The sequence below is a fragment of the Aspergillus neoniger genome (genome assembly GCF_003184625.1).
Source record: "Aspergillus neoniger CBS 115656 unplaced genomic scaffold BO87scaffold_33, whole genome shotgun sequence".
NCBI classification, from domain to species: domain Eukaryota; kingdom Fungi; phylum Ascomycota; class Eurotiomycetes; order Eurotiales; family Aspergillaceae; genus Aspergillus; species Aspergillus neoniger.
This window is the reverse complement of record NW_020291161.1, coordinates 52,376-71,047: the sequence shown is the minus strand read 5'-3', so window position 1 is coordinate 71,047 and position 18,672 is coordinate 52,376. Positions and strand designations below refer to the sequence as shown.

At 52.4% G+C, this 18,672-nt stretch overlaps 11 protein-coding genes across 11 annotated transcripts; 6 read left to right on the top strand and 5 right to left on the bottom strand.

Annotated features, from left to right (window-relative positions):
• The first annotated feature begins 513 nt into the window (after window positions 1-513).
• On the top strand, window positions 514-2,538 carry BO87DRAFT_366064 (choline transporter). Its single transcript, XM_025621825.1, has 4 exons — window positions 514-856; window positions 956-1,002; window positions 1,058-1,137; window positions 1,188-2,538. The coding sequence occupies exons 1-4, from the start codon at window positions 653-655 to the stop codon at window positions 2,438-2,440; spliced, it is 1,584 nt and encodes a 527-aa protein (XP_025476267.1). The 5' UTR covers window positions 514-652; the 3' UTR covers window positions 2,441-2,538.
• A 137-nt stretch (window positions 2,539-2,675) lies between these two features.
• BO87DRAFT_341765 (calcium/calmodulin dependent protein kinase) lies at window positions 2,676-4,051 on the bottom strand. The gene is made up of 4 exons (XM_025620714.1): window positions 3,762-4,051; window positions 3,437-3,708; window positions 3,169-3,386; window positions 2,676-3,120 (listed from the first exon to the last, which is right to left on the bottom strand). The coding sequence occupies exons 1-4, from the start codon at window positions 4,001-4,003 to the stop codon at window positions 2,776-2,778; spliced, it is 1,077 nt and encodes a 358-aa protein (XP_025476266.1). The 5' UTR covers window positions 4,004-4,051; the 3' UTR covers window positions 2,676-2,775.
• A 168-nt stretch (window positions 4,052-4,219) lies between these two features.
• On the bottom strand, window positions 4,220-5,479 carry BO87DRAFT_379453 (2-hydroxyacid dehydrogenase). Its single transcript, XM_025624040.1, has one exon. It carries the CDS (start codon window positions 5,400-5,402, stop codon window positions 4,353-4,355), a length of 1,050 nt encoding a protein of 349 aa, XP_025476265.1. The 5' UTR covers window positions 5,403-5,479; the 3' UTR covers window positions 4,220-4,352.
• Window positions 5,480-6,650: 1,171 nt separating this feature from the next.
• BO87DRAFT_366054 (fatty acid desaturase) lies at window positions 6,651-8,162 on the top strand (the record flags this gene model as incomplete). The annotated part of the gene is made up of 3 exons (XM_025621824.1): window positions 6,651-6,756; window positions 6,837-7,690; window positions 7,740-8,162. 3 exons carry the CDS (start codon window positions 6,651-6,653, stop codon window positions 8,049-8,051), a joined length of 1,272 nt encoding a protein of 423 aa, XP_025476264.1. The 3' UTR covers window positions 8,052-8,162.
• On the bottom strand, window positions 8,080-9,723 carry BO87DRAFT_418599 (glycosyltransferase family 4 protein; the record flags this gene model as incomplete). The annotated part of the gene is made up of 3 exons (XM_025626895.1): window positions 8,337-9,723; window positions 8,151-8,179; window positions 8,080-8,114 (listed from the first exon to the last, which is right to left on the bottom strand). The coding sequence occupies exons 1-3, from the start codon at window positions 9,707-9,709 to the stop codon at window positions 8,080-8,082; spliced, it is 1,437 nt and encodes a 478-aa protein (XP_025476263.1). The 5' UTR covers window positions 9,710-9,723.
• Window positions 9,724-10,285: 562 nt separating this feature from the next.
• On the top strand, window positions 10,286-12,339 carry ugd1 (UDP-glucose dehydrogenase; the record flags this gene model as incomplete). Its single annotated transcript, XM_025629132.1, has 3 exons — window positions 10,286-10,638; window positions 10,698-11,134; window positions 11,188-12,339. The coding sequence occupies exons 1-3, from the start codon at window positions 10,386-10,388 to the stop codon at window positions 12,337-12,339; spliced, it is 1,842 nt and encodes a 613-aa protein (XP_025476262.1). The 5' UTR covers window positions 10,286-10,385.
• A 65-nt stretch (window positions 12,340-12,404) lies between these two features.
• BO87DRAFT_341754 (glutathione S-transferase) lies at window positions 12,405-13,635 on the bottom strand. Its single transcript, XM_025620713.1, has 3 exons — window positions 13,380-13,635; window positions 12,900-13,303; window positions 12,405-12,822 (listed from the first exon to the last, which is right to left on the bottom strand). Exons 1-3 carry the CDS (start codon window positions 13,418-13,420, stop codon window positions 12,470-12,472), a joined length of 798 nt encoding a protein of 265 aa, XP_025476261.1. The 5' UTR covers window positions 13,421-13,635; the 3' UTR covers window positions 12,405-12,469.
• A 282-nt stretch (window positions 13,636-13,917) lies between these two features.
• On the top strand, window positions 13,918-14,478 carry BO87DRAFT_409394 (NADH:ubiquinone oxidoreductase 6.6kD subunit). The gene is made up of 4 exons (XM_025626241.1): window positions 13,918-13,971; window positions 14,027-14,062; window positions 14,199-14,314; window positions 14,374-14,478. The coding sequence occupies exons 1-4, from the start codon at window positions 13,953-13,955 to the stop codon at window positions 14,425-14,427; spliced, it is 225 nt and encodes a 74-aa protein (XP_025476260.1). The 5' UTR covers window positions 13,918-13,952; the 3' UTR covers window positions 14,428-14,478.
• Window positions 14,479-14,936: 458 nt separating this feature from the next.
• Window positions 14,937-15,572, bottom strand: BO87DRAFT_284001 (SAP18 family protein; the record flags this gene model as incomplete). The annotated part of the gene is made up of 1 exon (XM_025618935.1): window positions 14,937-15,572. A coding segment is annotated over one exon (636 nt), but the record flags the coding sequence as incomplete, so codon positions are not given.
• Window positions 15,573-15,856: 284 nt separating this feature from the next.
• Window positions 15,857-17,068, top strand: BO87DRAFT_341744 (mRNA splicing protein PRP18). Its single transcript, XM_025620712.1, has 2 exons — window positions 15,857-16,798; window positions 16,850-17,068. Exons 1-2 carry the CDS (start codon window positions 15,900-15,902, stop codon window positions 17,040-17,042), a joined length of 1,092 nt encoding a protein of 363 aa, XP_025476258.1. The 5' UTR covers window positions 15,857-15,899; the 3' UTR covers window positions 17,043-17,068.
• A 280-nt stretch (window positions 17,069-17,348) lies between these two features.
• Window positions 17,349-18,628, top strand: BO87DRAFT_366035 (kinase-like protein; the record flags this gene model as incomplete). The annotated part of the gene is made up of 4 exons (XM_025621823.1): window positions 17,349-17,593; window positions 17,655-17,932; window positions 17,984-18,216; window positions 18,287-18,628. The coding sequence occupies 4 exons, from the start codon at window positions 17,349-17,351 to the stop codon at window positions 18,626-18,628; spliced, it is 1,098 nt and encodes a 365-aa protein (XP_025476257.1).
• Between the last annotated feature and the right edge of the window lie 44 nt (window positions 18,629-18,672).

Sequence of the window (18,672 nt, the reverse complement as noted above, 5' to 3'; positions counted from 1 at the left end):
GGCGAGGTGGTGCATCAAGACCCAAACAATCGTACTAACACAATGACAATAGAACCAGAGGTAGCAACGTCTTTTTCATAGTATTCTGATATCAATCAGCCGGTATGCAGGGACAATAGATCGATCTGATCTCGTGCCTGATCGATAAGCTCATCATCAGAATCTCACAATCCCAAATTCCTTCCTCTCCGTCTCCTGCATTCCGACCCCCGGAACCATGTCGATCCCTGCCTCCAGGCAAAGTTCATATCCAGACAATTTAAACAACGCATCAATTAAACTTTCAGGTCCAACCACTAGCATTGAACTAAACAGGGACTAACAGACCGGTTCTATCCACAATTCCATTATCGCGTCCCGTCGTTGGCAACCGGTGCTTCTTGGCCTCCGATCGCGCATGCATTAGCGACAGGCTGTTCTTCCCCCTCGTCGTACGATCAGTCATGCAGGAAAACTGTGTTCACTTAAATGGCAATTTAGGTTCTGAGTCCTGCATATTAATCGTGCTTTAGCTCGGAAAATTTTCTTCTGCTGCTGCTGCTGCTGCTGCTGCTCCTGGCCGTTCTTCAAACATAATCTGTTCCTGTTCATATCTCCATCCCTGTCATTTTCTATGTCTGTGTGCTGAAGAAGACTGGAATCGACGAGCACGATGGAGTTCGAGCACGAGCCCAAGCAGCAGGTTGATCCTGTGGTGGCCACCGATTTACAACACTCTGACAGTCCATCCACCGTGGATGTGCCGATCAACGCTTCTGGCCACAAGCAGGAGCTCGAGCGCAATTTTGGCTTCATTAACATTTGTGGTTTGGCTTTGACTAGTGGAAACACCTGGATTGCTTTGGGTGGGAGTATTGTAAGTGACTTCTTCAATCGTTTTTATTTTATAGATGTCGTCATCTGTAGATTTGCTTGTCTCCGACCGTCCGATAACTGACGCTTTCTATCATCTTAGGTTACGGCTATCTATGATGGAGGTCCGCCCGGTGTGATCTATGAGATGTATGTCCACTGCCACAGCAATTCTTTATTAAAGTCAATACTAATGTTCTCACAGGATCGCAGCCTCATTCTTCTACTGGTTCATTGCTGCATCTCTCGCTGAACTTGCCTCGTCCATGCCATCATCCGGTGGAGGTTCGTCTTTCACCACGCATATACTCAGAACAACACACTGACCTCTACAGTCTACCACTGGGCATCCGTCACAGCAGGAAAATATGGTCGCGTCTGCGGCTGGTTCGCCGGCTGGTGGAACTTCCTAGCCTGGATCTTCGGTGCTGCCTCGACGACGCAGATTCTAGGCACGCAGGTCGTGTCCGCATACGCCTTGTTCCACCCCGACTACACCATCGAGCGCTGGCACGTCTTCATCGCCTACCTGATCTGCTCCATCCTCTGCTGCTTCCTGGTCGCATTCGCCAACCGTGCCCTCCCCATGATCGAATCCCTGGGCGGATTCCTCGTCGTCGGTGGCTTCCTCGTCACCGTCATTGTCTGCGCCGTGATGCCCCACGTCAACGGACAGCCCTACGCCACGGACGATTTCGTCTGGCGCGACTGGCTCAACGAAGCCGGATACAGCAGCGACGGCTTCGTTTTCTGCCTGGGAATGCTCAACGGCGCCTTCGCCGTCGGCACCCCCGACGTCATCTCCCACCTGGCCGAGGAGGTCCCCAAACCCGGGAAAAACATCCCCCTCGGCATGCTCGCCCAGTACGTGATGGGCTTCTTCACTGCCTTCCTCTACCTCATCGTCATCTTCTACGGCATCACCGACCTCAACGCCGTTCTCGAAGCCCCCTACCTCTTCCCCCTCACCGAAATCTACCTCCAAATCACCGGCACCCGCGGCGGCTCTCTCGGCCTCATCATCGTCTCCATGCTGCCGCTCTTCGTTGCCATCGTCGGCTGCTACCTCACCTCCAGCCGTGTCCTCTGGACATTGGCCCGCGACCGCGCTACCCCCTTCAGCGGCTACCTAGGCCGAGTCAACCACCGCTTCAAGAACCCCCTTAACTCGGTCCTCGTCTGCGGCCTCATCGCTATCATCCTCGGCTGTATCTACGTCGGTAACTCCACTGCATTCAGCGCTTTCGTCAGCTCCTTCGTCGTCTTGACGACCCTGTCGTACTCCGCTGCTATCCTCCCGCACCTGCTTCGTGGCCGTCAGGGCATCCCCCGCGGCTGGTTCTGGATGAGCGGGATTACGGGATACCTGGTGAACACGGTCACTTGTCTGTATATGATCGTGTTCATTGTCATCTTCTGCTTCCCGTTCTCGATGCCCGTGGATGCCGAAACTATGAACTATACGTGTTTGATCACGGGTGGGTTTACTATCTTCATTGCCCTGTTCTGGTTTGTTCGTCAGGGTAGTTATACTGGGCCGAAGGCTATTGCGTTGGAGAGTAGTGCGTTGGCTAAGGACGCTATTTAATGTGGGAGTGGGGGATGTACTGTATATAGGAGGGTAAAAGTTCGCTGGGTTTAATAATTTATAATTATATGAAATAATACATGAGAGCGCTGTTGGTTCATTTTGATTTAGTACTATGAGTAGTAGTACTTAGTACTCGAAACAAACATGCATGTTTGATTTCTCCTTCATTGTAATATATATATACTATCCTGGTCGACGATCGGATTACACTTGTTGATAGCCCTAGAGCCAGCAGGAAAGAGACATGAATTCAGATTGATTGGAGAATTTCATCAAATGAGAAGGGATATTCTATTACATGCCATGGCAATGAAAACAAGTAAAAGCGAGTCTCACACACCTTCAAACCATTTATGCGCCAATGCCTGGCGTGCTGTGATTCTCCTCCTTGGATCAAGATACGTCATGGCGCAGATAAGGCTTTTAAAATCATCATCGACCCCCTGCCAAAGTGAAAATGGCCTCAACGGGTTGTCCTGATTGAATCCACTCAGGGTTATGTTGAAGACAGATGCCCAGGGATTGTCACCGAGGTATTCGAGAAAGCCATGGAATCCATATTTGTCGGCGAAGTAGGAGATTTGGCGTTCAATCACGATGGCTAAGCGGTCGATGCCTTCATCTAGTTCGTCGTCTCCAACTGCGAATATGACCTGTTTATGTACTACGTAGATACACTCGAGAAAGTTAACACTTGAGCTAATGAATAGAGCGGTGATACTTACAACAAGAGCGAACGAGAAGATATCGGACGGTTTATTCACCCGTCCTCTAGCATGGGCTTCGGGACTCCTCCACATCCAGTTGCCTGCTTGCTTCCCAAGCATGGATGAGCCAGGGGGGATGTGGACGGCGTCTTCGAGGTCGCCAAGTTGGACTTTCTCGATGGTGATGCTGTTATCGGACTGTTTCCAGTTGACGAAGAAGTTGTCCGCTTTGATGTCTACCTAAAATCAGCTGCTGCCTGCCAATCTACGGGGTGTAATGATCTACCTGTGTGAACAATGTCCTTTTCATGCATCTCAGCAATCCCAAGAAGAGCTTCTTTGAGAAGTTTCTTTCTTGTTCTAAGAGACAAGTCCTTCTGAGTCAAGTGGAGAAGATGACCTGTGAGGTATTCGAACACAAATATGGACTTCTCAGGGATGATGTCCTGGGCAAGACGAACATGGCTGGCATTGTTGCGTAATCTGCTGTTTACGTCTTGAAGGTCTTCGAAATTGACCTCGTGGATATACTTCAATATGAACCTCTGATCACCAGTGCTAATGGAAGATTAAGGGAGTGGTCATGAGAAGTAGTAGTCAGGTCTACTCACGTTGCGAGGAGAACCTGACGTGGCGGGGATGATTCTTCCTGAAGAACCCGTTCAACCTTATAATGACGGCCAGATTGGCCAGTATAAACATCAGTGTGGGCTGTGGAAGTTGACGTTGTGCTTGCTCTGCGGTGGAGACGACTGTTGACGATCAATCTGTAGCTAGAGAGTCTTGGACTCACGAGAGCCGAGTATGCTCGCGTCTTGAAAGAGTGCACAATTGGAGAACATAATGACAGCATCGAGACAGCATATATGAATTAAGTCATAAAGAACTGACTCGTCTAGAGTATCTGAATGAGATGTGTGGCTTCGAATGCAAGTCAACATCAGGTGACAGATGCAAGGGGTGCTCGGGGAGCACGCCACTGTGGCACGACCAGAGGAACAACACTGCGCTCAGCAATCAAAATTAATTTGACCGTTGAACATGTCTTAATTTCTGGCATATCACTGAAGCCGCACTTCATCATGATCGAGTAGGATCTGCACATGCTCTAGTTGAAGGCTTATTTGGGGATCGCAGGTCCAACGCAGCCCTTAATACTGTCTTAGATCGTACAGGTATATTGCTACAGCTATTCCACACATCTACAACCGAACCGGCTCCTTATCCTCCTCAACACACAAATGCCCCTCACGAACCAACGAATTCTTACACGACCGCTTCTTCGCCCAATCCTCCAAATTGTTCAATGACACCTGGGCAATCTCACTCAGTGCCTCACGCGTGAAAAACGCCTGATGTCCACACACGAGGACATTGGGAAACGTCATCAGTCGCATCAATGTATCATCATGGATGATCTCCGCTGAATGGTCATTATAGAACAAGTCCCCTTCTTCCTCATACACATCCAACGCCAAACCACCCAATCTGCCATCCTTTAACGCTTGCACCGCATCTCGTGTATGGATCAGCCCACCTCGCGAGGTATTCACCACCATTGCCCCCCTCTTCAACTTGGCCAGGCTTTTCGCATTGATCAAATGTCTAGTTCCCTCTGTCAATGGACAATGCAAGCTCACCACATCACTCCGTCCCAGCAATTCGTCCATCCCTACATAACTTCCTCCTATTTCCTTCTCAAACTCCTCCCCACCATATGGATCTGCCCCAAGCAACACACAGCCGAACCCCTTCATGATTCTCGCGAATGCCATTCCAATGCGGCCTAATCCCACCACGCCCACCGTCTTTCCTGCCAAGGTCTGGCCTAGGAACCCTTCTAGATTGAAGTTGCCTTCGCGAACGCGGTTATACGCGCGGTGCGTCTTGCGGTTCAAGGTTTGGATCAGCGCCACGGCGAACTCGGCCACAGCTTCCGGGGAGTAGCTGGGGACATTGGCGACGAAGAAGCCGAGGGATTCGGCGACGGGGAGGTCGATGTTGTTGAAGCCTGCGCAGCGGAGGAGAATGGCACGGACGCCATAGGAGTGTAGAGCGTGCAGGACAGTAGCGTCGAGGGTGTCGTTTACGAAGACACAGACAGCATCACTGGAGCGCGCGAGGGAGACGGTGGACGAGGTTAGAGCGAAGGGGTGAGCGGTGATGGTGGTTAAATCTGGGTGAAAAGTTTGGAGGGTCTGATTGAAGTAATGGGTATCGTATGATTTGGCGGAGAATAGAGTGAGTTTCATTGTGCTGGCTGATTGATTGTTTAGATGTACTGTAGATTATGTGAAATAAGTGCTGGTAAGTAGTTTTTCAAAGTATGAATGAGAGGCTGGCGGGGTTACACATGGGAGGGGTAATGACGTATCCTATATTGACAGTTGAGTTTATTAGGGTTTGTTTGGGTTTACATGGGGTGATGCTGTATGGATGGCTGGATGCAGTGAATGGCGTGTTGAGCGCATTTGGTGATGCCGACCGGCTCGATTGGTACGCAGTGGCAGCCCGCACCTGGTACGTCCCTCTTCATGCATCCGGGAATGAAGCTTATATGGGCTCCCTATCTGGCTACACCATATCAGGCAAATGTATACTAGCTATGAGCAATGCCTCTGTACTCCAACTTCAACGATAACAACTGTTTGTGAGTTGTCCGGGATATTGATCCTGCTGCTAATTATAGATATGACACTAGCGTATCTATCAATGTGATGGGTATAGAGCTTCAGGGTTGATAAACACATTCAGCTCACCTGCCAATTACGACGTCTATCTACAAAGTTACACAACTCAATCACAGTATCGGGATACTATATTGCCCTGACCCCAATGGATCGACGCGGGGGAGCTAACTGGAGCTAATTGGAAGAACATCTGCCACTTGCTGTTCTCGGAAAAGTGACTCCGCCCCCGCCAACCAAGTGGACATCTCCTAACCCCCATCGGATATGTCACAAATCTGCCTTCAGACCCTGGAGATCTCAATTGAGTGTCAACATGTACATCTTCCGTCACACCCCACGGGCGGAAGAAGTCGACATCATGGCCTGATCACGAGAGGAATTGATGGAATTGCCCGGGATGAAATGTGCTCGTCATGGATGCTCTTGACCCACCATCTCCACCCATGGTTGCTGTCCCCAGGCACAGCTAGCTGGCAGACACATCACCACCACCACCGATTTTTAAGGCCCCCATTAGCAACACGCTAAGTTAAGAGCAAGCCGGGGTATGTATGGATGGTCTGATCGGAATCACCGAGCACGGGGATAGATCGGATAATATGCCAGGCAGATAGATACTGACCATCGTCTCAGCTCATCCGATGCTGTCAGCCCCACCCCCTTTTTTCTTCTTCGGCGGTCCGTTAAAGCTTGTTCGATTGTCACTCCAACAGGAATTTTTTGGGCCAATACCTCCCTTCCCTTTGCTTTACTGTCCAAACGTGCCTTGCTTCCCGCCAATTTCAGGAGATTATCCCTGTTCTGCTGGCCATGGACCCTTCCACCTTTATCGATCCCTATCTGACCCCGCCCGATCGACTGGTCCTCGATAACCTGCTGCTCGATAGCCAATCCACCCCGGAAAAGCCCAAATCATGTACATTCTCACCCGCCGTCAACTAACTTCCTTGCCACTGCTCTTCCGGGTTTCATGCTAACTTTCTCCTGCCACTAAAGCCGGCGGGACCCCCGATGTCCCATCAGATGCCGACGCGACCGTCAGCCAACTGGAGGCCTTTAATGACCCCCGGCATGCCGACTTTGTCCCGACCATCTTCTTCACCTGGGATTTGAAGGACATCAAGCTGCCTCCTCTGCTAGATGCATGGCTGCTGCAACCGTACATCAGGGCCGCGCGGTCCATCGTCCGGGTGGACACCGACGTGGTCATGCTCACCCACCTCTTGCTCTACTTTACCACTTCTGTGCCTAGTGCCATCTATCTCTTCCGTAACTTCCACTGGCTCCATGGCGTGCTGCACTGGATCATGCAGTCCTACTACGTGGGCACCTATACGTTGATGATGCACCAGCACATTCACATGGGCGGCATCCTGAAAAAGCGCAATTGGTGGCTATTCGACATGATCTTTCCCTACATCACGGACCCCTTGATGGGCCACACCTGGAACTCCTACTTCTACCATCACGTCAAGCATCACCACGTCGAAGGCAACGGCCCAGATGATCTATCTTCAACGATCCGGTACCAGCGCGACAGTCTGGCCGATTTCGCCTGCTACGTCGGCCGCTTCTACCTCTTCATCTGGCTGGAGCTACCCACCTACTTCCTGCGCAAAGGAAAGACCCTGTTGGGGTTGAAAGCAGCCTTTTGGGAACTCAGCAGCTACTTGATGATGTATCTGCTCTGGAACTACGTCAGCTGGAGAGCGACATTGTTTGTCTTTGTTCTTCCGTTCCTGCAGCTGCGTGTGGGTCTCATGGTGGGGAACTGGGGACAGCATGCGTTTGTCGACGAGACGGATCCCAACAGTGACTTTCGCTCCAGTATCACCTTGATTGATGTAGCGGTATGCTCCAATTATTCCTCAATTTTGACCACATACTCACTATGAATAGAGCAACCGCTTCTGCTACAATGACGGCTACCACACCTCGCACCACCTGAACCCACGCCGTCACTGGCGCGACCACCCCCTCGCCTTCCTGCGGCAAAAGGACCGGTATGCATCCGAGCATGCCCTCGTGTTCCGCAACATCGACTACATCATGATCACGGTGCGACTGATGCGCAAGGACTACGACCACCTGGCGCAGTGTCTGGTGCCGATGGGCGACCAGATCGGCATGACGCATGCTGAGCTTGCGGCGATGCTGCGTCGCAAGACGCGCCGCTTCAGCGAGGAGGAAATCAAGCGGAAGTTTGCTTGATTACATCTTTCCGCTCTTACATTTTGTGCTATACCCTAGCTGCTTCTGGAAGTAATTCCGATACTGGAAGAGGAGTTAGGGTTGTATATACAGACTCACATACTCTAAAAGAAGATGTAATACATAATCTATTGCATACACATACACACACAATCTCCCTACTAAGCAGCAGAAGAACCCCGACCAACCCACCTCCCCAACAGCGGCACCCTCCCCAGCATCCTGGGCACAATCCTCGACCCATGCACAATCAACGGCACAACAGCCACCATCCACATCACATACACCACCGCAACTGCGACCCCCAACTTGACCCTCTCCCAAAACAATACCTTCATCTCACTTCCCCCCAACAACGCCCTCTCTTCATCCCTTACCCCATTGGCTTCCAAAGCATCCACCATCCTCCCCACCACCCTCCGATTAATCCTCTCCCAAGTCACATCCTCCGCAAACACCCTCGCCCCTCTCCCCAACCGCCCCCTCAACCTCCCATCCCGCAACACCTCCCCCACAAGCCCACTGAACACGCCCACATCCCCCTCCGCCACCGGAACCAAATACCCCGTCTCCTGATTCCTCACAATATCCGACGGCCCTCCCTGATCCCTCGCGATGACAGGCACCCCACTCGCCATAGCCTCCAGCACAACCAGCCCAAATGTCTCCGTAACAGAGCAATGCAGGAATATATCCGCGGAGGCGTAGATCCTCGCCAACTCCACCCCAGTCTTAAACCCGAGGAAGATAACATGTGAAGAGACGTGGTGAAAGAGGGATTGGATGCGTGCTGTCACAGCTGGGTTGGCGTTCCCACCGACTATCACCATCTTAAAGGGGATTTTCGTACTGGAGAGAAGATGGGTAATGGCTTCAGCGAGGAACTCAAATCCCTTCTCCGGTGCGATCCGACAAACTGTTAGGAGGATAGCTTCGCCGTTTGGAGCCAACGTATCCCGTAGGGACTGGGAGCGGCGAGATGGATTAAAAAGGGATGTGTCGACACCCCGTCCTAACCGGTGGGTTTTGTGGATGGGAGTATTGGTGGATCGTAAGTAGGTTAGGACATCGCTGCACGGGTAGAAGATCGTGTGGATGCAGGGCGTGCGGAAGAGATATCCCTCTACCAGGGAGAGGAGCCAGACGGCGAAGGTGGAGAGGGGTCTAGGGAAGATGATGGAGCTGTAGGAGGAGAGGTCTGTTTGGTAGTTTAGGAGCGTTGGTGGAGGGGAGTGGAGTTGGCGGAGTTGCAGGAGGATTTGGAAGCCCAGACTGGCTGGGCTGGCGATGTAGATTAGGTTTGGGGTGAAGGTTTGGGGGTAGATTGTGGTGGTGAGCTGGAAGGGGTAGACGAGGGTGAGGTCGGGGTTGTAGGGCAGGGGGTAGCCGGGGAGGCGGATTGTTGTTGTTGTTGTTTCTTCTTCGTGGGTTTGATGATGCTGTGATGGTGATGGTGAGGATGGTGGTGGTGGTGGTGGTGAGGTGAACTGTGGTGCCACGACGGCCAGTTCGACGCCATTGCGACGCAGATACTCGATCAGTTTGCCGGTTGTGCGACTGACGCCGTTGACTGGGCCTAGAGATTCGGTGGTGAGGAGGATGCGTTTTCCTTTGAGGATGCTGGGGAAGTCTTCAGAGGGGGGAGGAAATGAGGGCATGTTGATGATGTTGATACTATTCAACCAGTATCTGATTGGTGGACTGTACATCTAGACACAGTCTACGACTACCAGGAGTGCACGCACGTACTTATGTTCTACAAGAATAGACAATACGGTGTGCAGAGCAACCAGACCCAGGAGGACAAAACTAACACCCACAGATCATTACTCCCCTACACTGAGAATCACTGCAGGTGATGCCTAAGAATCGTTCGTGTCTCCGGGCTGGATGCGGGCACGTGGGCTAACTGGAGAGAATCGCTCGTTCGGGCGGATCACCAGCCAAATTTCATGCCTTCAATGCCTCCTGCATCCCCCTAACCCTTGATCCAGTGGCAGTCCATGCTGCCCCCCGCGTGCATCAACCCATGCAGCTCTGTGGCATTGACTCCCTCTTTCGCCCTCATGCTCTGCTGCTCACGTTCCGCTGCAACGGCCATGCGCCCTCCGCGCAAGACCTTATCTCCTCGGTCGCCCGACGATCTCTTGCCTCTAGGTGTCTGGGCTGATGCTTATACTGCTTGTGGTCCCGTCTCCCTTGACTTGTCTTGTTGTCTTGCCCCTCAATCGTCTCGTCAGTTCCTGGACTGACTGGTGAGTGAGGTCTGTCGCCGACGGTTACACAAGAAACGCTACAAGCAGCAGCAGCAGCAGCAGCAGCAGCAGCAACACAATGGATCTCGCTTCTTCACCACGAAGCTCTCTCGAATGGAGTCTAGATGACACCTCAACCTGTCCCACTACCCCCGCCTCTAGTCCGTTGTTTCGCGCCGCAAAGGTAGACGATGTCTCGTCGCATTCCACCTCGCCCGCGGGAATCACAGACACCCAGGGAGCCCACAACGACGCTGCGACCGCCAATTCGGCACGTATTCAAGCCAGCGACCGTGTGAAGAGCGTCTGCGTGGTGGGTGCAGGATACGTGGGTAGGCTTCTGCTGGCACACTGCCCCTTATCTACGAGCCAAACTAAGCCAGCCCTACAGGCGGACCAACCGCGGCTGTTCTCGCGCTATACAATCCCTCCGTCGCAGTGACAGTGCTGGACCGGGATCCTCGTCGCATTCAGAGCTGGAAGTCGGCGCACCTCCCCGTACATGAACCCACCCTGTACAATGTGGTGCGCGCAACGCGCGATGGCTCGGACGTGGCTCAGGGTGTTGGTACCGAAGGCTCAGAGTACTCGCGCCGACAGCCCAACCTGTTCTTCACATGCGACTCGACGACCATTGCAGACGCCGACATGATCTTCCTGGCCGTCAACACTCCCACCAAGACCTTCGGTCTCGGCGCCGGTAGAGCCACCGACATGACAGCCGTCGACGGCGCCGTGCAGGAGATAGCACGCCACGCAAAGCCAGGGGCCATTATCGTCGAGAAGAGCACCGTGCCATGTGGAACAGCCGAGCGAGTGCGACAAACAGTAAGCCTCATCCTCACCTCTTATATAACAAAAGAGTAAAGTTGACGGACCAGCTCACCACCCTCCGCCCCAACACCCCCTTCGAAGTCCTCTCCAACCCCGAGTTCCTCTCCGAAGGCTCCGCCATCGACAACCTCGTCCACCCGGACCGCGTCCTAATCGGCTCCTCAGGAACAGCCCTAGGCCGGCGCGCCGCCCGCATGCTCGCCCACCTCTACTCCTGGGTCCCTCCGACGCGCATCCTCCAAGTAAACGCCTGGTCATCAGAACTCGCCAAACTCGTCGCCAACGCCATGCTAGCCCAGCGCATCAGCAGCATCAACTCCATCAGCGCGATCTGCGAAAAGACCGGCGCGGACGTCGACCAAGTGGCGCGCGCCATTGGCATGGACGCCCGCATCGGACCACAGTTCCTCAAAGCCGGAGTCGGATTCGGCGGATCCTGTTTCCGCAAAGACATCGCCAGTCTGACATACCTCGCTGAATCACTAGGATTAGACGAAGTCGCGCACTACTGGCGCCAGGTCAACGCTATGAACGAGTACCAGCGGGTGCGGTTCACACGGAGAGTCATCGACCGCTTCGATGGGAATCTATCCGGGAGGAAGATCGCCGTGCTGGGGTTCGCGTTTAAGAAAGATACCGGGGATCCGCGCGAGTCGCCGGTTGTGGATGTTATCAGACTGTTGCTTGAGGAGAGGCCGGCGGAGATTGATATCTTTGATTTGTTCTGTCACGAGGAGGATATTCTGCGTGAGCTGGAAGCGGCCTGTGGGAAGGAGGAGGTGGCTGCGAGGGTTAAGGTCCTGTCGGATCCGTATTTGGCCTGTTCGCAGGCGAATGCGGTTTTGGTCATGACGGACTGCGAGCAGTTCAAGAATGGGCGGAAGCGCAGTGCTGCTCGCTCAGACTCGGAAGCGTACGAGAGTCTGGATGAGATGCTTTCGCCGGTGCGCAGGGATGAGGAGTGGACGTTCAACGGGGCTACTTATCGATTGACGCCGGAGGAAGGGTGTGGGAGTGACTGCGCGACGTGTCGGAGCTGGGCACCGCGGTTTGTGGCTGTGGTGAATGAGCCGTTGGAGTGGGCGCGCATTGCGTACAACTTGAAGGATCCGAAGTGGGTGTATGATGGACGGGGATGTTTAGATAGGGCGGAGTTGCAGAAGTTGGGGGTGGAGAGTGAGGCTATTGGGCGGATGTAATCATATACTACCATTAATTTCATTGATAGATAGATTGCAAATTAATTACTACTTAATACTATCATATATACCATACCCCAAACCCAAACCCAAACACATCAAACAAATGAAATAGTAACAAAGGGAGAAGTTACAGAGAAGCCTCAAACTTCCCATCCACCTCCTCGACCTTCTTCACAGCCCTAATATACCCCTCCTCCTTCTGCAACCTCTCCGCATACTTCCCCAACAGCGGAAACTTATCCAACTGATCCGCCAACCTCCCGGACATAGCAATCACGGGAAAACTCATCATAATATCCGCGGCCGTCAACTCCGTCCCGCACAGATACGCACCCCCATTGGGACTACTCCGCAACTGATCCTCCAAGAACTCCAAATGCGACTGGATATTCCTCGCCAGGAAGGCCTTTTCCACCTGGCCCGCGACAAGGCGCGGAAGCGGCTTGACGAAGAAGGGCATGCCGGGGGGGTTTTTTACCGCTGTCACCATCACCATTAGCATTAACATCCTTCCTTCCTTGTCCGCAGGACAAATATCATCATGGGGGGAAGCATACTATCCATAACCAACTGCATCACCAAAAACGGCATGAGACTTCCCTCCGCATAGTGCATGAAGTAGCGATAGCGCATCCATTCCTCGGTTTCACCGCCGACCACACCCTCCTGGTTGGGTTTCCATCGAGCAGGAAGGAGAGGTTTCTCTGCTGCTGCGTTGTCACCGAAGTGATCGAGCAGGTACTCGATGATAATGCCGGACTCGGCGAGCACGATGGGCTTCTGGTCTGGAGGGGCGTTCGCGGGCTGGATTGTTAACAAAGGAGACTTTCCTAGCGGATGGATCTCTTTTAGTTCCGCGGGTGCGAGCTTGTCGGGGCCGCGGTGGTAGATCTTGAGCTCGTAGGTTAGGTGCAGGGCTTCGAGGAGCCAGAGGATGCGGTGGGAGCGGGATTGGGAGAGCCTGGATTCATGGTGTTATATTGTTAGTGTTGGGGTTGGGTGTAGGGGGGATAATGGGTTGGAGGGAGGGTATCTACCAGTAGAGGGTGATTTTGGTGCCTTTGTTGGGGTCGGTCATTTTGAGTGTATTAATTGATGAGATTAATTTGGAGGGGATAGGTTGTGTGGTGAATGGAGGAAGGTGTGTATGCTATCTTATATGTGACAAGCTTAGGGATGAATGTGATTGAGTGCTCATCACACATAAATTAGAACTTATCATGCGCGAGCGAACCTCGGATGTTCTCGTGAAGACTGACGCCATGAGTGGGGCGTCCATTTTTGCGATCATACTGTAGATACCAGAGGAGGGAATCTACTATTCAATGTTGTGCCGTGTAGATAAGCAGAGTATATGTGTATGTGATATTTGCTGACTATGTAGAATGTTATTATAATCCTAATGATATACCTATAGCTAGTAATCATATTAACATTGCTGATATCCACTTATCTGCATACCTGCATAAATGCATACTTCACCCTGTTTATGTATATTACTAATTATGCTGCTCATCACATGACCCAACCTCAACATCATCACCACCACACCCAATACGCATATACCCCCAGCTCGCCAGCAATAAACCAGCGCTCCCCAAACCGCAACCATGGCCGGTCCCAGCAAGTGTACGTCCTCTGCATCCGCTTCTCCTCAATTCCAATCGCTAACCGCTATCTCCAGCTTTGATCCTTGATCCGGCCCTCCAGAAATACTACGGTCCGTTTGTTCCCGCCAATAAGACTTGACGCATTACATTACTCCTCCTCCCTCCAGAAACAACAATTACCTCTCAGAGGGGGCATTGGGAGGAATCACTCTTGGATGGATGACAACTGACAATCGGGTCTTGCAGAACTCAACGCCAACCGCTACAAGTACTTCCGGTGGACGCCGCGCCATGCCTGGTTCTCGTTCCTCTACATGGCGCTGATTCCTGGTGCGCTGGGATATGTCGCTTATAAGACTGATGTGAGTGATCTGGGTTACATTGGGATTTGGTGAGGGTGAATGCTAATGGCTGTGTGTAGGGTCTGTACCAGCTGCGTGGAAAGCGCAGGGGCGATACGATTGTCGAGTGGTAGATCGATACGATCCTCTTCAAGTGTGGTTCGGCGGGAGAAAAGCGCGATGTGATGTGATGTGATGTGATGGGTCGGGCTGGATGTGTATCTACTACTACTACTACTACTATTATACCGTTATTGAAGATTTCGTTTACTACATCAGGTTCTTTGCTTTGCTGATGGGCACAGCACAGTCAATAAGACAGACAGACATATCACTAGTAGATAGTAGACTAGACATCCCTGTAGCGAACCGGGTATCCTCAACTCCTAACACTCATACATACACATACAGCATCAAAATCAATCATTCACGCAAGTAGTCAATACGGCGCCCACCCCCTTCTCCCTCCTCTCCCTCCACCTCCACCACCACCACCCCTCTCCTCCGGAACTCTCTCCCCCCGTCTCCAATCCCCCGGTGGAATCCTCCCCCCTCTCATCCCACCACCGCCACCTCCTCCACGATACCTCTCCCCCCTACCAGCATCCCCAGGGAACGCCCTCATCCCCCCACCCATCGCCATCCCCCGACCGGGATTAACCGGCGGCGCCACAGACCCATCCTCAAGCGGCGGAAGTACCGCACAATCAACATAATCTCCAATGACGAACCTTGCCTCCTGCAACGTCTTATCCGCATCATTGCCTTGGATCCTCAACCTCCCTGCTGCTCCAGCACCACTCCCTTTCCTCTGGCCCCCTTCCTCCCCATTCGCATCCTCATCCTCATCCCCACCATTCGCAATCGCACTCTCCCTCGGACCGATAATCACACTCCCCAAATCCTTCGCGAGATATCTGCCCCGCGCGTCGGGCCCCATTGTCGCGGCGCCTTTGGTGTCCGGGTATATGAGGCGGAAGCAGAGGCGCGTACCGACCGGCGGGTCAGGAAGCAGACTAGGTAGCGCGGAGGTCAGGAGGTGGGAGAGTTCGCGGAGAGTGCATGATTGCCAGGTGTAGATTTGGAGGTGGGGAGGGAGTTGTTGTGGTGGTGGGGGACTGCGCGTGCGGATGGCGTTGGGGCCGCTTGTAAAACCGCTGTAGGATGAGGAGGGGGCTGATGAGGAGAAGTCGGAGAGATGGTGGTAGTTGTTGAGTCGGTAGAAGAGCTTGAGGTGGAAGGGGGTTGTGGTTTGACGGTCGATTGGAGGTGGTGTCATTTTGCTGCTCTTCTTTATTTTTCGTTTGTTTTGGTAGTCACTTTGTTGGTGTGGTCGGTTCCAAGAGATAGAGTGTGCGATTGTAGTGTGTAGTATAGGATGGTGGTTATTGCATTGAAAGAGAGATTGAACGAAGGTGGAGGATGAAGCTTGCAAGCAAACAAGCTATCCAGGCGCGGGTGTTTCTGCTGGATCTGGACGGCGGAAGTTCCGCCGCGGCAAGTTTGCCGAACACGGGTGTCTCTTTACCTCCGATTCACCCAACTCTATCTATCTATTGCCACAACCAACACTACGCCTTCACTAGCATCACACTACAACGCCAAGATGGACTTCGCATCGTTAATGTCCAAGGAAATTTCCAAAGCAAAACCCAAAGCAGACTCCCAAGACACCTCCAAACCCAAATACACCCGGCGCGGCGACCTCGAAGCTGCCCGCATCGCCGCCTACAATGAAGAACAAGAGCGCCTCGCCCGCGAACGCGAAGAGCGCAATGCCCTGAAACGCAAGCTCGAAGACGAAGAAGCCGAGCGTCGTCGCGAACGGGAAGAGAAGAAGCGCAAACTGGCCGAGGAGTCGCGCAAGAAGCGCGAAGAGGAAGAAGCTGCTCGGGAACGAGAGCGCAGGAAGAGACTCGGCTTGCCGGAGCTGCCGCCTACGGAGTCTGGAGATGATAAAGAGAGTGAGGGCAAGGAAGGTGGCGAGGAGGATATACCGGAGGAGGAGCTGTTGAACAAGTTGCGGGACATGGAAGAGCCGGCGATATTGTTTGGGGAGACGCACAAGGGCCGCCTGAGACGGTATAGGAGGCTGTTGCAGCGGTCGTTGACGCCGCAGCCGCAGCTGTCAGATGGGCCGATTCCGACGACGTTGGAGCTGGTGCCGGAGGTGGATATGAAGATTCCGGAGACGGCGCCGAAGGATCTGGAGGGGAAGAAGTTCTTGTTTCGCCAGCTGGCATCGTACTTTAATATGGTGCTGCGGGAGTGGGAGTTGGCGTTGGCCAAGCGAGATGCGTCGGTGAAGTTGAGCTTGCAGGGAAAGCAGGCGTATAATGCCATGGTTCAGTCGCGGGAGAATATGAAGCCGTTGTTTCGCAAGTTTGAAAAGGTGGATATCGATGATGGAGTGCTTGAGCATGTGGTTGAGATTGTCTCTAAGGCGCAGCAGCGGCGGTATGTCGATGCTAATGATGCCTATCTGAGGTTGAGTATTGGAAAAGCGTACGTATCTTCTTTCTCTTTTGAGGTCTGTTCCTGGCTAATCTTTTGCAGTGCTTGGCCTATTGGTGTTACCATGGTTGGTATCCACGAGCGATCCGCACGAGAAAAGCTGCATCAGAGCGATCAGCAGGCGCATATTTTGAGTGATGAGATTACGCGCAAGTACTTGCAGAGCATCAAGCGATGCCTCAGCTTTGCGCAGACGCGGTGGCCTCCGGATGATCAGTTGCAGATCATGGGCTAGCCTGATGTTGATATGTATCTATACCCATAAGACTTATGCTGTTTAACAATTACCTCTACATGACAAGTAAACACTGGCGAAGCTCTCGAGCAAAAGCAATTAATCCAATAACACTTTACTCATGTATATCCAGCTAGCCAGCGGTTAACCTGCATCATTCGGCAGATCTATATCACCAAGAGGCTTAAGGTATGTCTAATCTGCCAAGGGCGATCCCAGCTGACTCAGGAGCCGCCGAGATGCAGCAGACAACAGCCCAGATAGCACTACATCTGTAACACAGACAACCCTGTAAACACTAGCAAGATGCGATACAAATTCCCCATATGCTATTCTTTTCTACCAAGTTCGCCATTCCCCAGTATCTGTAAACCATGTCTCCGACATCAACTCTTCCAATCCAACAGGAAATGCATATCCACCCTCACCAAATCCCGCCAAACACCACTCCCACCCGGCACAACCATAACATGCGACTCCAACCAGACTTACCGAATCGAAAAACTGCTCACTCACGGCGGTAAATCTGGCTTACATGTCTACCGAGCGAAGTACTTACACCCCTCTCATACCATACCATTAACCCTAGATTACTCACTTACCCAACCACAGCACCACCACCAACAACAAGCAATATATCATAAAAACCAACATCCCAGGCGACTTCCAACACCAGCTCAACATCCAGAACCAGCTATCATCCTGTTCAAATATCCGGACATTCGTTAATTCTGTCCGCGAGACAGAAGTATTCATCTACCCCTTTCTAAGCGGGGATTTGCTCCGCTTTAGTCAGAGGAGGATGATATCCCACGAAACGAGGAAGAGGATTCTCCGCGATGCATTAAGTGGATTAGTTGAGATGCATGAGCGGGATATGGTGCATAATGGTAGATCTAATCGGTTAATGTTGAATGATACGTTATACTAACACCCAGAAGACATAAAACCAAACAACATCCTCATCGACTACACAGACCCCACCACTACGAACAATAACAGACAGCCATCAATAAAGTCAATCCAGATCTCCGACTTGGAAGATACAGTCATCGTCCCACCAGGGAAATGGCTCCGCGGACCCCTCTGCGGAAATGCACTCTGGCGCAGCGCAGAGAGCTGGGCGCGATCTCGTCAGAACCAGGCGTCTGATGTGTTTTCGTTTGCCCTTGTGGTATGCTCGGCCCATCTTGTCTCTATCGATTGATTGTGAGCGGGCTCCCATTTGCTAACATCTTGCTCAGATGGTTTATGTGATGGCAAATGAAATGGTTCTTCGCGTCCCTGATGAACAACTGAACGCTGAGGACTCCTGGCGTTATGTTCTTCGTCTTCACCTATCATACTTTGCCGACATAGAAGGCGTGGAGCGCTTCCTTGAGCACATAGGGGAGCAAAACCCATTCTTTGAACGCATATTGGAGCTAATCAACACATTCGGACTGGAGAATCCGAGACAACCGGTCGAACATTGGGATTTTCTCGAACCCGAACTTAAGGATTTGGTGGCTAGGATGACTTATCTTGATCCCAGGGGGAGGATTACGGCGAGGGAGGCGCTGGAGCCATTTGGTTTAGGTGATTAGTATTCTGTGGGGAGGGTTGGGGATGTCGGGAAGTGAAGTGGATG

What these genes read in the sequence shown, in the direction of transcription:
- BO87DRAFT_379453 (XM_025624040.1), bottom strand. Translation starts at nt 5,402, where the DNA reads ATGAAACTCACTCTATTCTCCGCCAAATCATACGATACCCATTACTTC.
- BO87DRAFT_366064 (XM_025621825.1), top strand. Translation starts at nt 653, where the DNA reads ATGGAGTTCGAGCACGAGCCCAAGCAGCAGGTTGATCCTGTGGTGGCC. An exon ending in CCCGGTGTGATCTATGAGAT is followed by an intron (nt 1,003 to 1,057) that starts GTATGTCCACTG and finishes ATGTTCTCACAG; the next exon opens with GATCGCAGCCTCATTCTTCT. An exon ending in CATGCCATCATCCGGTGGAG is followed by an intron (nt 1,138 to 1,187) that starts GTTCGTCTTTCA and finishes TGACCTCTACAG; the next exon opens with TCTACCACTGGGCATCCGTC.
- BO87DRAFT_341744 (XM_025620712.1), top strand. Translation starts at nt 15,900, where the DNA reads ATGGACTTCGCATCGTTAATGTCCAAGGAAATTTCCAAAGCAAAACCC. An exon ending in AGGTTGAGTATTGGAAAAGC is followed by an intron (nt 16,799 to 16,849) that starts GTACGTATCTTC and finishes AATCTTTTGCAG; the next exon opens with TGCTTGGCCTATTGGTGTTA.
- BO87DRAFT_341765 (XM_025620714.1), bottom strand. Translation starts at nt 4,003, where the DNA reads ATGCTGTCATTATGTTCTCCAATTGTGCACTCTTTCAAGACGCGAGCA. An exon ending in CGTCAGGTTCTCCTCGCAAC is followed by an intron (nt 3,709 to 3,761) that starts GTGAGTAGACCT and finishes ATCTTCCATTAG; the next exon opens with CACTGGTGATCAGAGGTTCA. An exon ending in TCTTCTCGTTCGCTCTTGTT is followed by an intron (nt 3,121 to 3,168) that starts GTAAGTATCACC and finishes AACTTTCTCGAG; the next exon opens with TGTATCTACGTAGTACATAA.
- BO87DRAFT_409394 (XM_025626241.1), top strand. An exon ending in GGCCCTCCAGAAATACTACG is followed by an intron (nt 14,063 to 14,198) that starts GTCCGTTTGTTC and finishes CGGGTCTTGCAG; the next exon opens with AACTCAACGCCAACCGCTAC. An exon ending in ATGTCGCTTATAAGACTGAT is followed by an intron (nt 14,315 to 14,373) that starts GTGAGTGATCTG and finishes GGCTGTGTGTAG; the next exon opens with GGTCTGTACCAGCTGCGTGG.
- BO87DRAFT_341754 (XM_025620713.1), bottom strand. Translation starts at nt 13,420, where the DNA reads ATGACCGACCCCAACAAAGGCACCAAAATCACCCTCTACTG. An exon ending in ACCAAAATCACCCTCTACTG is followed by an intron (nt 13,304 to 13,379) that starts GTAGATACCCTC and finishes CCATGAATCCAG; the next exon opens with GCTCTCCCAATCCCGCTCCC. An exon ending in GATGCAGTTGGTTATGGATA is followed by an intron (nt 12,823 to 12,899) that starts GTATGCTTCCCC and finishes TGATGGTGACAG; the next exon opens with CGGTAAAAAACCCCCCCGGC.